This window comes from Lottia gigantea, assembly GCF_000327385.1.
Source record: "Lottia gigantea unplaced genomic scaffold LOTGIsca_295, whole genome shotgun sequence".
In the NCBI taxonomy this organism is placed as follows: domain Eukaryota; kingdom Metazoa; phylum Mollusca; class Gastropoda; family Lottiidae; genus Lottia; species Lottia gigantea.
Window position 1 is genome coordinate 25,584 of NW_008708966.1, and position 14,310 is coordinate 39,893.

The 14,310-nt window shown below is 34.5% G+C and overlaps 1 protein-coding gene across 1 annotated transcript in view; it reads right to left on the minus strand.

Annotated features, from left to right (window-relative positions):
- Positions 1-11,693, minus strand: part of LOTGIDRAFT_239536 (hypothetical protein) — a gene marked incomplete at its 5' end in the record, with an annotated part of 17,786 nt that extends 6,093 nt beyond the window's left edge. Inside the window, 3 exons of the mRNA XM_009056976.1 lie at positions 10,349-10,415; positions 11,401-11,475; positions 11,667-11,693. Coding sequence (XP_009055224.1) covers positions 10,349-10,415; positions 11,401-11,475; positions 11,667-11,693 — 169 coding nt within the window. The remainder of the gene's footprint in view (positions 1-10,348; positions 10,416-11,400; positions 11,476-11,666) is intronic.
- Positions 11,694-14,310: the final 2,617 nt, after the last annotated feature.

A 14,310-nucleotide genomic window follows, 5' to 3' on the forward strand; every position in this document is an offset into this window, starting at 1 on the left:
TGATTTTCATAACGTTCATCCTTGGGTGATTTTGAACACTCATACCAAGTTTTGTCAAAATCCGTCAAGAATTGTGTCTTGTAGAGTGTTTACGAGCAATTGTGGACGGACCGAAGGACAGGGGTGACGGCAATATACGCCCCCCATTTCATGTGGGCGTATAAAAATTACTATGCCTAATTTTTTGGTGATGAGGTCACAGCATTTATGGTAATATAAACGGAAATTACGGTTTTAACCGGCCAGTTTTTTTTTTATCTTTTTCTTTTATCCAAGGTATTTAATTATACACAATTAATTTCCAAGTTATGATTCTTATATTTTACAATGAAATTACAGTTTTAACCTGGACAAAACTAGACAAAGAAATCATACTAAGTATTTTTAGATGTTTCTTATGTTCAATTGGGTTCAGCCTTGGATGATGACAAACACACCGTACACCAAGTTTTATCAAAATCTGTCAACAATTGTGCCTTCTAGAGTGTTTACGGTTTAAAAATTGAACGTGTTTTCAAACAAGGGCTATAACTCTAATCTAAATATATTTCGATTTTGTCGATTTTCAATTGAATTCATCTTTGGGTGATAAACTCTCACATAAAGTTTTGTCAAATTCTGTCAGTGATTACGAGCTAAAAATAAAACAAGTTTTCAAGAACAAGGGCAACAACTCATACTGGTACTAATTATTTTTTGATTTCTGATTTTCAATAGAGTTCATCCTAAGGTGATTACAAACACTCACACCAAGTTTCCAGAACAAGGATCATGTAACATTACTCATGTTATGCAATCTTCAGCACTATTTTGACATTTTATTATTGTGTTATTTTAATGTAAATTACAAATATGAATAGATAATCAGCAATAATATCAATAATTCCAACAAAATTCAACTAAAGAAATGATACTACATGGTATTACAAAGAAATCCTTAGTTAACATATCTAATTATCTTAACCTTTAACTTGCTCCTTGTTTTATCATAAATCTTTACTTTGTGACCTTGGCCAGTGCTTTCATGAGACTATCACCATTTAACACCAATATTACCAAAAAAGTATGGCACAAACAGTAGAAAACAAAACATCCAATCAAAACAGCAATAATTTTTAACAACCACAGCTAATTCATAGTTCATTTTGAATATGAAATTTAGTTTTTGGTAAACTTTTTGGGACTTAGATCTTAAGACTACTTTTTGCACAGGGTTCACATATCTTTGTAGGGAACCAGTATTTCTTCTTCTCTGTAGCAGCTACGTAGGATAGGAAAGTCGTCCCAGCAAGTGTGGTGGACTGGGTAAAGAGAGTAAAGTCTACCATGTCAACAATAACTTGAGAATCAAGAGATTGTTTAAATTGAAGTGATGATTTCCCACGCCAAGCTTTGGACAGCAAAAATGAATTTATACTTGTTAGATCCAGCAAGTAGTCAAACAATTTCTCATACCATTTCACATGCTTATGAAAAGATTTGCATTTTGCATTTAACTGGTCTATATCACCAATGTCACTATTGTAACACAATAAAAGGTTTCAAAATTGGTAAATTGGTTATCTAATCTGTTTTTGCAGCATCCAACATTTCTGTCCTTTCAAACAAGCTAAAAGCATGTTATTTAATGATTGAAATGTTATTTCACCCCTTCTTAGTTTTTCATTTGTCTCTTGGTTTGTTTTTACGATTTAACACAATTCAAGTTTTGGTACAAGCCTTCAAACCTATTTCTTAACTAATTTTCAATCAATCTGACGAGATCATGGAAAGGGAAACAACTGACTCTGTTTCTAACATCTGCAAATTCTTTTAGGATCGTAAACAAGTGGTTGCCTAGCAAGATACGCCCACTTTCCTGATACATTTTCAGTATATCAAGGGCGGTCACTCATCTGTGTCAAATTAAACCAAGTGCAAGATATTGTTGATTTAAACAAACACACATTATTTAGTAAAATTCTGACATAAACTGTCACCTCTATCACCAACAAATTTTGATGCATTTTTATTAAGTCCAATTCCGTTGATCGAAATATTGTCAAATTCAATCTTGACTAAGAAGATCTTTTTATTATAAATGATAATACCAAATTTCATTTAATTCGGATGAAAACTGTACTCTCTATTGTGTTCACAACCAAATTTTGACGCGTTTTTCATAAGACAAGGGCAATAACTCAAAAACTGTTCATCGAAAGAAAGTCAAATTCAAACTTGATCTCATCAATATAAATGATCACACCAAATTTCTTTAAAATCAGTAGAAAACTGTAGTCACTATTGTGTTCACAAACAAATTTTGAAGCGTTTTTACAAAGTCAAGGGCACTAACTCAAAAACCATTCATCGAAAATGCGTCAAGTTAGAACTTGTCCGAGATCTTATCAATTCCAATGATCATACCAAGTTTGATCAGATTCGGTTGAAAACTGTAGCTTCTATTGTGCTCACGAACACATTTTGACGCGTTTTTACTAAGTCAAGGGCAATAACCCAAAAACCATTTATTGAAAAAGTGTCAGGTTAAAACTTGTCCGAGATCTTATCAATTCCAATGATCACACCAAGTTTCATCAGAATCGGTTGAAAACTGTAGCTTCAATCCTGCTCACGAACTATTTTTAACAAATTTTGATGCATTTTTACAAAGTCAAGGGCAATATCTCAAAAACCTTTCATCGAAAATATGTCAAATTCGATCTTGTCCGAGATCTTATCAATCTAAAGCATCACAACAAGTTTGATAAAAATCAGATGAAAACTGTAGTCTCTATAGTGCTCACAACAAAATGTTGACAGACGGACCGACGCGACAATATACGACCACATATTCATGTGGGCGTATAAAAACTGTTGTCTCTATTGCCTTTACAAATGAAATGAAATGAATGGAGTTTTACGTCCTACTCTTCTACACCTTGTGGGCTAATGAAGACGGGCAACGCCATGCAGGGTGCCATGAGGGAAATTTTGCCAGGACAGCAGCATTAGCCTGCTCTTTTTCGATTTCCAACTGTCGAGGGATCTTATAATAAAACAAAAGGATGTTCTGCAGTATGAAACAACTCAAGACCAATTGCAGAACACAAGGTGCTTTTGCAAGATATCTTGTGCGAAATATCTTGTCATCCACGTCAAGTAGTTAAAAACGAAAATTTTAAGTAGACTAGGCCATAGAGAGGGCCAAATGTTGAAAAATTGCATCAAATCAAAATAAACTTTAAATCTCTTAAATGGTAGCTTGAAAAGCTGAAATATGCATTGAATATTCACACTGACTAACACGCATAACTATATCGCCTACATTTTGCTCATTTATATCAATGAGATCGTAGAGACATTCAATTTAAAATGTATGCCACAGAAAGCTGAAATTTGCACGGCATTATATCCAGATTGACTCTCTCTACTCATTCATATTCATGAGGGAAATAACCTTCACGCAATAAGAAAAGGCCAATTCTCCACATGATAATTTGACAGCGTTTTCACATAACAAGAGCACTTATTCCTATTTTGGGCATGGGCATGGAAAGTAAGTGAACATTCTGATATAGATTTAAGATAAATAAAAGCGATAATTTACCTGTGGAGAGATAAATAAAACAGTATATTCCAAGAAAAGGTATAATTTCTTAAATCAGAAAAGACTGAATGAGCCTCCTAAGCAAAAGAGTAATTATCTCCCTTACAGTCAACTCACAATGCTTCAGATTACAGTTAATTCATCTCTTAACCTGTATTCTGCTATAATTAGCTGCCGCTGTTAGTCACTGTTGAAATCCAACTACCAACTACTACGACTACGAACAAATACCTAGTTTGCGATATCAGGATCCGCTGGAAGCGAACGTTAACTTGTCATCTACCTACCTACCTAGTCACTGTTGACATTTGAAAACAAAAGGCCAATTCTCCACATGATAATCTGACAGCATTTTCACATAACAAGAACACTTATTCCTATTTTGGGCATGGGCATGGAAAGTAAGTGAACATTCTGATATAGATTTAAGATAAATAAAAGCGATAATTTACCTGTGGAGAGATAAATAAAACAGTATATTCCAAGAAAAGGTATAATTTTTTAAATCAGAAAAGACTGAATGTGCAAAAGAGTAATTATCCCCCTTACAATCAAATCACAATGCTTCAGATTACAGTTAATTCATCTCTAAACCGTATTCTGTTATAATTAGCTGCCACCGTCACTGTTGACAATTGAAACCGGTGGGTGTAAAAATCCAAACTCTCCGAATTGACCTTAAAAAAGACCTTGTGCATAAATTTGAGAATGAACGGATGAATATTACAAATCGGGCTTAGACTGACTAAATCAGGACAATTCGGGTTGAAGGGATAAGGGGATATCCGCCTTTTCCCCACTTGCGCTGCTACTGTGCTAAAAGGCTGGTTTCAGCCAAGTCGGACACATTCATCGGAACAACTTGCTCTTAGGTCTTCCAATCTGTCCAAAGAATCAAGAACCTCCCCCTTTTTCCCCTTTATTTGCAGGTATTATCTCTACTTATGCCTCGATGAAACCAGGTTAGCAAATATTTACTGAATCACCACAGGTAGCAGGTAACTACGCCTAACAAGGTTACAATTTTACAGTGAAATCAGAAATCAAGAATGAAACATAATTTTTAATTGCTTTGAATTCAAAGGCAGCATTTGAAAAAGAGTAAGCAAGACCTGCTTCGCAAGTAGCAATAGCCACCTCTATACAAGTCATCATCAAGCAACATTTTGTCCTGGGTTATTCTGATGTGTAAGTATGTTGCATGTGCAAACATGCAGTTTCTCCAACAATCTGTCAAAGCACTTCACATAATTAAACTCATTTAAAATATCCAGGAGCCGAGCTGTCTTTATTCAAATTATCTAACTTAGGCCTAAAACAATGCAGGCCTGCAAAATCAAATACCTTTGGGCTAATATTGTGGACTTTCTCCAATTTCCATTCAAGCGGATTATTAGGCCTACTATAGATTTCTTCATTAGATTCTAGAGCTGTCAGCAACTAAGGAATTTGCACTTAATAGCAACTTTGAAAATTGATTCATATTTTTGATCACTTTGATCGGATGCATCATTGCTGCCTTCACTTGATTCACCCTTTTATTCTGACAATGATATAGAGTCTTCAAACCTATTTCTTATCTCATTTTCATCCAAACGGACGCCATGATGGAAAGGGAGACAACTGACTCACATCTGCAAATTCTTTTTGGCTCGTAAACGAAACAAAAGGATGTTCCTGGAGTATGAAACAACTCAAGACCAATTGCAGAACACAAGCATAAGGTGTTTTTGCAAGATATCTTGTCATCTTGTTATGTGCGAAATATCTCGTCATCCACGTCAAGTAGTTAAAAATTGAAATTGCATCAAATCAAAATAAACTTTAAATCTATTAAATGGTAGCTTGAAAAGCTGAAATATGCTACATAACTACAGTGGTGTAACCTATTTTCGTGGATATAAGGATTCAACACCAAATTTCGTCTAAGTTAAAAAAACAAATTTTTTTTTTATGTCTTAGATGTTTCCTCAGATATTCTAAAAAATAATTAAAATTGGTTTATTTCGATTTTCTTTATGAATCCTTCACTTTGACCCATATTTCATGCGCAACCAACTCGGCAACGGCGGCAGAATGCGTCACCTATTTTCTTGTACAATGTTTGATCTATAAATAAGTCTAGAAAAACACGTTGTATGGATACCGGGTGGTATAATTAACTTCCTCAGTATCTATCTTTAATATCAATTCATTACAACTAGTGACAATTCCTTCAAAGAACCAAAATAAGATACATGTAGAGTGATTTATTGCTAAAAGTCACTGAAACAACATAAGAATATGATCCACTTTGTGTTCCATAGAAATTTTCTGCTGACACGGAATCCACTAGTTGATCACTTGACTTCATTTGTTGGACTACGTTTTAGTAGGCGACACTTGATCCGATTACCGCTTGGGATTATAAGGAAATTTGGCCGATAAAAAATGGTGACGTTTGGTAATAAGTGAAATCCGCCATTTTGTATTTGTCAAAGTATACATTAATACATTTTACTTTGCTTGAAACTACTGAATTCATTCTACTAGCTGATATTGTACAGAAAATCCATGTTTATCAAAACAAGCAAATGAGGAGGTCACGCGAGGTTGCACATGTAAATTATTAATCATTTCCGGAAATCCACGAAAAATAGGTTACCACGAAATTAGGTTACTTGACTGTATATTACCTAAATTTTGCTCATTTATACCAATGAAACATTCAATTTCAAATACATGCCACAGAAAGCTGAAATTTGCAGGGCATTGTATCCAGATTGACCCCCTCTACTCATTCATATTCACGAGAAAATAACCTTCACGTCATACGAAAAGGCCAAATTCTCCACATGATAGTTTTACTGCCTTTTCACATACCAGGTACAAAAACTGCCAACACTTATTCCTACTTTGAGCATGGACATGGATATAGATTTAAGATAAATAAAAGCGATAATTTACCTGTGGATAGACATATAAAACAGTAAATTCCAAGAAAAGGTATTATTTTTTAAATAAGAAAAGACTGAATGAGCCTCCTAAGCAAAAGAGTAATTATCTCCCTTACAGTCAAATCACAATGCTTCAGATTACAGTTAATTCATCTCTTAACCTGTATTCTGCTATAATTAGCTGCCGCTGTTAGTCACTGTTGAAATCCAACTACCAACTACTACGACTACCAACAACTACCTAGTTTGCGATATCAGCATCCGCTGGAAGCGAACGTTAACTTGTCATCTACCTACCTACCTAGTAACTGTTGACATTTGAAACCGGTGGGTGTAAAAATCCAAACACTCTGAATTGACCTTAAAAAAGACCTTGTGCATATATTTGAGAATGAACGGATGAATATTTTTTTTTAAAGAATGCATGATTTACTTCAGCATACAAATATTCCTAAAATTCCATCTCATTAGCTACATACTTTATAATGTAAGTGTGCATGAAGCAGTCATAGTAAACAAAAGTCAATCAGGCCTATAGCAGCTTAACCAACTTGTGGCTGCAGTGACTGTGCCAGCCTCTCAGAATATGGGTAAATAACTGACTAAATGAGGATAATTCGGGTTGAAGGGATAGTTTCAGCCAAGCCGGATACATTCATTGTAACGACTTGCTTTTAGGTCTTATAAGTTCAAATATGTCCAAGGAATCAAGAACCTCCCCCCATTCCCCTTTAATGAAAATTTTGCAGTTATTATCTCTATGTATGCCTCGATGAAACCCTGGATTTCAGGTTAGCAAGTTTTCACTGAGCCACTGCAGGTAGCAGGTAACTACGCCAAAAGGTAAAAATGTCATAATGAAAACATAATTTTTAACTGCTTTGAATTCAAAGGCAGCATTTGAAACCTAGGCTTGCGGCAAGTCTCACAAAGGAATACGCCCACCAGCAGCTTGATAAGGAGCTAAATGTGAACTGTAGAGTGAGCACGAGCGAAAAAAGTGAAAAAAAAACGCGATATCAGAGTTTTATGCTATATCTCTCAAGAAAATCATCGGATCCTCACCAAATTCAATAGTGCACACCTTCATAATGATATTGACACACATATAAAATATCAAAAGATTCCATTAAGAATTGTAGGCTGTAGAGTGAGCACAAGCCAAAAAAGTGAAAAAACAAACAAACAAACGCGATATCAGAGTTTTTTGCGATATCTCTGAAGAAAATCATTGGATCATCACCAAATTCAATAGTACACATCTTCATAATGATATTGACACGCATACAGAAGATCAAAAGAATCTATTGAGAATTGTTGCCTGTAGAGTGAGCACGAGGTAAATGTGAATGGACGCACCAACGCGAAATCAGAGTTTTATGCGATATCTCTGAAGAAAATCATTGGATCTTCACCAAATTCAATAGTGCACATCTTCATAATGATATTGGCACACATACAAAAGATCAAAAGAATCTTTAAGAGAATTGTAGCCGGTAGAGTGAGCTCGAAGTAAATGTGAACGGACGGTAGACCGACGGACGGACGGACGGACCGACGGACTTACGGACGGACCGACAGGAGCAACCGCAATATACGCCCATACTTACGTGTGGGCGTATAAAAAGAGTAAGCAAGACCTGCATCGCATGCAGCAATCGCCACCTCTATATAGTCAGCAAAAATCAATTCTACCCTGTAGACGATTTGTGAAAATCAGATGCAAAGAGTGGTCTTGATCTATAAGCAACGTAAAGAGGTTTTCTAAAAAGAACGTATGTGTATTGGAGGCACTGAAAGCATTGAATTGCACGATGCAATATAAGCATATTTGACGATTATTGACGTCATCAAACAGTATTTACTTCCTTTTATGGTGTGATACATCAATAAGAATATACAAAAATACTTGATCTTTTTTACAAGAGTAACAACTCGGTATTGGTCAAACCTCAATGTATATTCATATTTACAGACAGGTTGACTCGAATCAATTCTTAAAAATCATCAGCATTTTTTTATCATTTTATAATAGAACCATATGCCATAATTTGTTTCACGGAAAACCAATGAATTCAAGATTCCAGCACTCTAATGAATGAAGTAGTCTGTTTTCAAATGTTTGAAACTTGAGGTCTTACTAAATAACGGTTTAAGGAATCACGGCTACTTTTTCATCTGTAAGATCAACTTATCAAAATTGGTGAAAAAATCATCCATTCCAATTCAAATTTGAATTTGAATTACATTAAGTATCATTTAGTATCATTTGTTAGATGGAAAGCAAATGAAGTTAAGATTCCAAGACTCAAATTAAATGAGCTACAGCCAGTCTCAAAAATTTCAAGATCAACTTACCAAAATTCGGCGGAGGAATCGCCCTACTTCTTCATCTGTTCCTCTTCATCTGTTCTTCATCTGTTCCTCTTCATCTGTTGGCGCGCGCACCGCTTCATCTGTTTTTCATCTGTGAATAGGAGGATCTGTAGAGTCACACAGGCCATGACCCCAGAACACTCCTATTGTGGCAGTGCTATTAGTGGGTAGGTAAATTACCAGACGATTTACCCTTTCTAACCTGAAATGAATTAAACTAAAATAGTAACGAACAAAAACATACAATCAGTCGCCAACACAGCAGTACATTTCACAAGCAATGTTTCAACAAAACGAGGCCCTGTTTCTGTTCGGATCCCCTTAATGATTCGAAGAACAAGGACAATTAATGTTTTTGTTCGATATCTATGACAGGGTGCCGTCTGATAACTTAAAAGATAGTTTGCCAGGCAAGGTAACATACGCCAACTGGCAGCTGTCACAAATGATAAAACAGGCTTTAATGACTAAAGTATGAATTTTCTCATATTTAAGAAATTCTAATAGTTTGAATTCAATGATATATATATTTACTGCCAGTCATTTATGGAGAGAAATTCAACCAAATTTTTTAAAATCAATATCAATAATAAATTGCATCAAATTATCGCATCAATATACATGATCACACCACGTTTCATTAAAATCAATTGAAAACTGTAGTCTCTAATGTGTTCACAAACAAATTTAGACGCGTTTTCCTAAGTCAAGGGCAATAACTGAAAGACCGTTCATCGAAATATCAAATTCGAAAATGTCCAAGATCTCATCAATATAAATGATCACACCAAATTTCATTAAAATCAGTTGAAAACTGTATTCTCTATTGTGTTCACCGGCCGACGGGCAGGGGCAACGGCAATATACGTCCACATTTCCATGTGGGCGTATAAAAATCAGTAACTATTTCAGCTCTAAAAATCAGCATTTGATTGGCATTAAATTATAAGCAACAACTGTACAACGAGTGTGAACTGATTAGTAGACAGACAGACAGGGTGACAAAGATCAATTTCATATTCCCCTTTACACTAACAGAATTATCACCATGATGTCACTTTGCAACTTGGTGTGGCAACTTAAGTCCATATAAGATTATAGCTAACGTTTATTTCTGTGGTATTCCAAAGAAGATGCATGTTAATGGGAACGATGACTTATACAAAGTAACTATTCTTAATTAGAAATCACAACCGTCATTAGCTTCAAAAGATTGACATAGTGTTAACAGAGAGAGGGAGAGAGTAAGCGTTCCATCTCTTATTATCAAAATAATATGTTTGTCAGTCAATTTGAAACTAAAATGAATTAAAGGACTTTCCTTTTTCCATGTCCAGACACAAAGTCTGTAACACAATGAGCCACCAAGACTGAAGATCTTACAACTTTATGCATATGCCAGAACAGGCATTAACAGAATGGTAAAATATGATAACTTGAAACTTACACGAGGAGCTTCCATGCCACACCATAAGCACTTTATTCCTATATAATGAAGCTCTATCTGTATACACCTAGAATCAAATATTTCATACTATATTTATTTCATCACAAAATATATATTGTATATTTGTTTGTTTGATATAATGATTTCCACCCTAAAATAGGTTGGACGACTTAGGGGTGCACGTTAAGATCATTGACACCAGAGGTTTTTCAATCGATATTGACAGTCTACATTTATATATTTTGTTTATCTATTTCAGTGTGTTACTTCACTCATTCAAAGACCTCTCAAAATCACGATCGTATTGTTGAATAGTGAGCAGGTTTTTGTTATTAGGTATTAGTCTGAAACTGGTTGATTTCTACATAGTTTTGACAGAGCCGAGCCAGAAAAAATAGAAAATCAGGATGTTTCAACTTTGCCATTTTTAAGTTACTTTTTCATCTTAAACCAATCAAGAACTATTGCCTATGTTTTAAATAGCAAAACATTATCCTGAACCCCAGCATTCGAGGGAAAATTCCTCCCACAAGTTTAATTTTTCTGATTATGCCAACCGATCAGGCTCAGCTTGATTAAATAAAGGTGAACGAGCTACACTTATCTAACCCTTGATCCTTTAGTATTCCCATCAATAATTCTCAACCAGTCAGATTCGTTTTAAAATTGTGCTGAAGTCATTCTGTATACTAGATTTGAATAGTTATACCATATAGACCCGACTTTTACTGCTCAAATTGACTGGAAAAGTGGGATTTATTGCAAAATAATTATGATATTAAACTACTGAATCAAAGGTTATACATAAAGTAAACTCGCACACCTTTTCTAAATCGACTAAGGTAGAATTACAACAAGTTTCTGACTATTATGAAATGAAAATGATACTTGACTTACCTCCATTTGTTTCAAGAGAGGCTGGGTGGACCTGATATGGTGGTTTAACTGAGTACAACCTAGGTGGCCCTAGCAAGGTAGCCCACAGGCTGCCACAACTAAACTGCACGCGAGCCCAACCCGAAAACGCGAAAAATTTGCTCCTTGCGAACTACCTCCGAAAACCTAGGTTGCACACCATATCTAACCATGTTGTCCGTAGCTGAAGACGAGCTACTATACTTGAAACCCTGAAATATAAAAAAAACACCATAGTAATAAAAGAAAATAAATATAAACCTTTTGTTTTACATTTGTCATAATTGGGCCCATTGGTGTATGTACATAAATGTCCCTGGGTCTGAGGAGGATATTAACCATTAGTTTTGATTTTCTGTTTTATTGTGAAGTATTATATAATGTGCATCTATGATATACTAACCTCCATTGGGAATGGTATCCCAGCCATAGTGTATGAACTCAATAGTAAAAACGGCTATTGAGCACCCTGACCTGAAACAAAAAGAAAAAACCATCAAAATTAAAATGTTATCGATGTGTTCAGTAGAAAGATAGTGGCGAAGATGTGTAACATAATAATATATTGAATGGTTACGCATCTCTTTGAAAATACCCACTGTTCTACGCAAGTTTATGTCATTGTGATTGTATTTTTACATAAATATGACACTGGTTAAAATTGAATGGTTCGTTTCGACAAACAGTTAAACTATTCATATATACATTTAGGGAATTATCATGAAGAAAATACAAGAGATAAAGAAGTTTATTAGTGCATTACATTAATTTCTAACTAAACGGTATAAGCAAAACATTCTTAAAATAACACACAATATCAAATTGTGATTGTTATTAGGATAACCCCAAATAAGGCATGGGGGATGGGTTGTGGCTTACTTTCCTTTATATTTATAAAATGCAAAATAGTGATTTGAGAAATAGAACCAAAGTCACCGATTTGCCCACATGGTGCAGGAAAAGTAACACGTAAAACTCCATTCATTTAATTTCATTTCAAAAACAAACTTTGTCTTTAGTCCCGTATCCGAACGAAAATTGGCAATGCACTTTTCCTATGAGTCTTACATGTAATATAAATATTCTTTTTTTTATGGCAAATCGGGTGGGGGAAAGGGGTTGGGGGTCATTTATTGAAATTGATATCAATTTTTATAGAATTTCAAAAAGTCAACTTACCGGTTGCTATAAACGAAGCAAACTGACTGAGCGAGTAGTCACTAGTTAGGAGTGAATTTCAGTTACAATCATTGTTAGGATTAAAATCTATTGTCTTGATTACTATTCAGTAAACCTTCTTTTAACCCTACATAGTCCGAAACGTGTTGTTTCTTTCTAGGCTCTGAAAAAGCAATATACGCATTTTTATTAAAAATTTAAAAGTTAAAATCAAACTAAAAAAACAATTACTTTAAGTTAAAACTATAGGGGAACCTTGAAAAAAGAGAAAATAGAATTCCAAACTATGATAGCTACTCTCCAAAGTTTTCAGGGAACATCCACATTAACGATCTAGACATAACTCAACTAAAAAAATATGGGCGTCAATTTTTTTTTACATTTTTAATGCATATTGGCCATAGAGGCAAATATGGCCTATAGAAAACTTTTTCAAATACAAACTTTTGGCTCAAGTTTTGATCTTTTCCTACTAATTAGACCCCAAGGACTTCAAAAAACACAAGAAATCAAATCAAAATCTCTAAGTTTTCAAACTAGCTATATGCAGTTCTGTATATTGGTGCATATGAAGTGCTCAAAGACAAATAAATTTTTTGCGTCAAATCTTACAAAGCTACCATGCTGAAATTATATATTCACATGGACTATCTGGACATGTCAGAAAAAACAGAACTCAAATATCTGCCATAGAACAGAAAATAATTTTTCACATTTTTAATACATATTGGCCATAGAGGCAAATAATTAGACCCCAAGGACTTCAAAAAACACAAGAAATCAAATCCAAATCTCTAAGTTTTCAAACTAGCTATATGCAGTCTGCATATTGGTGCACATGAAGTGTTCAAAGACAAATAAATTTTTTGCGTCAAAACTTACAAAGCTACAATGCTGAAAATTTGCACCAATATCCACATGGACTATCTGGACATGTCAGAAAAAACAGAACTCAAATATCTGCCATAGTACAGAAAATAATTTTTTACATTTTTAATGCATATTGGCCATAGAGGCAAATATGGCCTATAGACAACTTTTTCAAATACAAACTTTTGGCTCAAGTTTTGATCTTTTCCTACTAATTAGACCCCAAGGACTTCAAAAAACACAAGAAATCAAATCCAAATTTCTAAGTTTTCAAACTTGCTATATGCAGTCTGCATATTGGTGCACATGAAGTGTTCAAAGACAAATAAATTTTTTGCGTCAAAACTTACAAAGCTACAATGCTGAAATTTTGCACCAATATTCACATGGACTATCTGGACATGTCAGAAAAAACAGAACTCAAATATCTGCCATAGTACAGAAAATAATTTTTTACATTTTTAATGCATATTGGCCATAGAGGCAAATATGGCCTATAGACAACTTTTTCAAATACAAACTTTTGGCTCAAGTTTTGATCTTTTCCTACTAATTAGACCCCAAGGACTTCAAAAAACACAAGAAATCAAATCCAAATCTCTAAGTTTTCAAACTAGCTATATGCAGTCTGCATATTGGTGCACATGAAGTGTTCAAAGACAAATAAATTTTTTGTGTCAAAACTTACAAAGCTACAATGCTGAAATTTTGCACCATTATTCACATGGACTATCTGGACATGTCAGAAAAAACAGAACTCAAATATCTGCCATAGTACAGAAAATAATTTTTTACATTTTTAATGCATATTGGCCATAGAGGCAAATATGGCCTATAGACAACTTTTTCAAATACAAACTTTTGGCTCAAGTTTTGATCTTTTCCTACTAATTAGACCCCAAGGACTTCAAAAAACACAAGAAATCAAATCCAAATCTCTAAGTTTTCAAACTAGCTATATGCAGTCTGCATATTGGTGCACATGAAGTGTCAAAGAC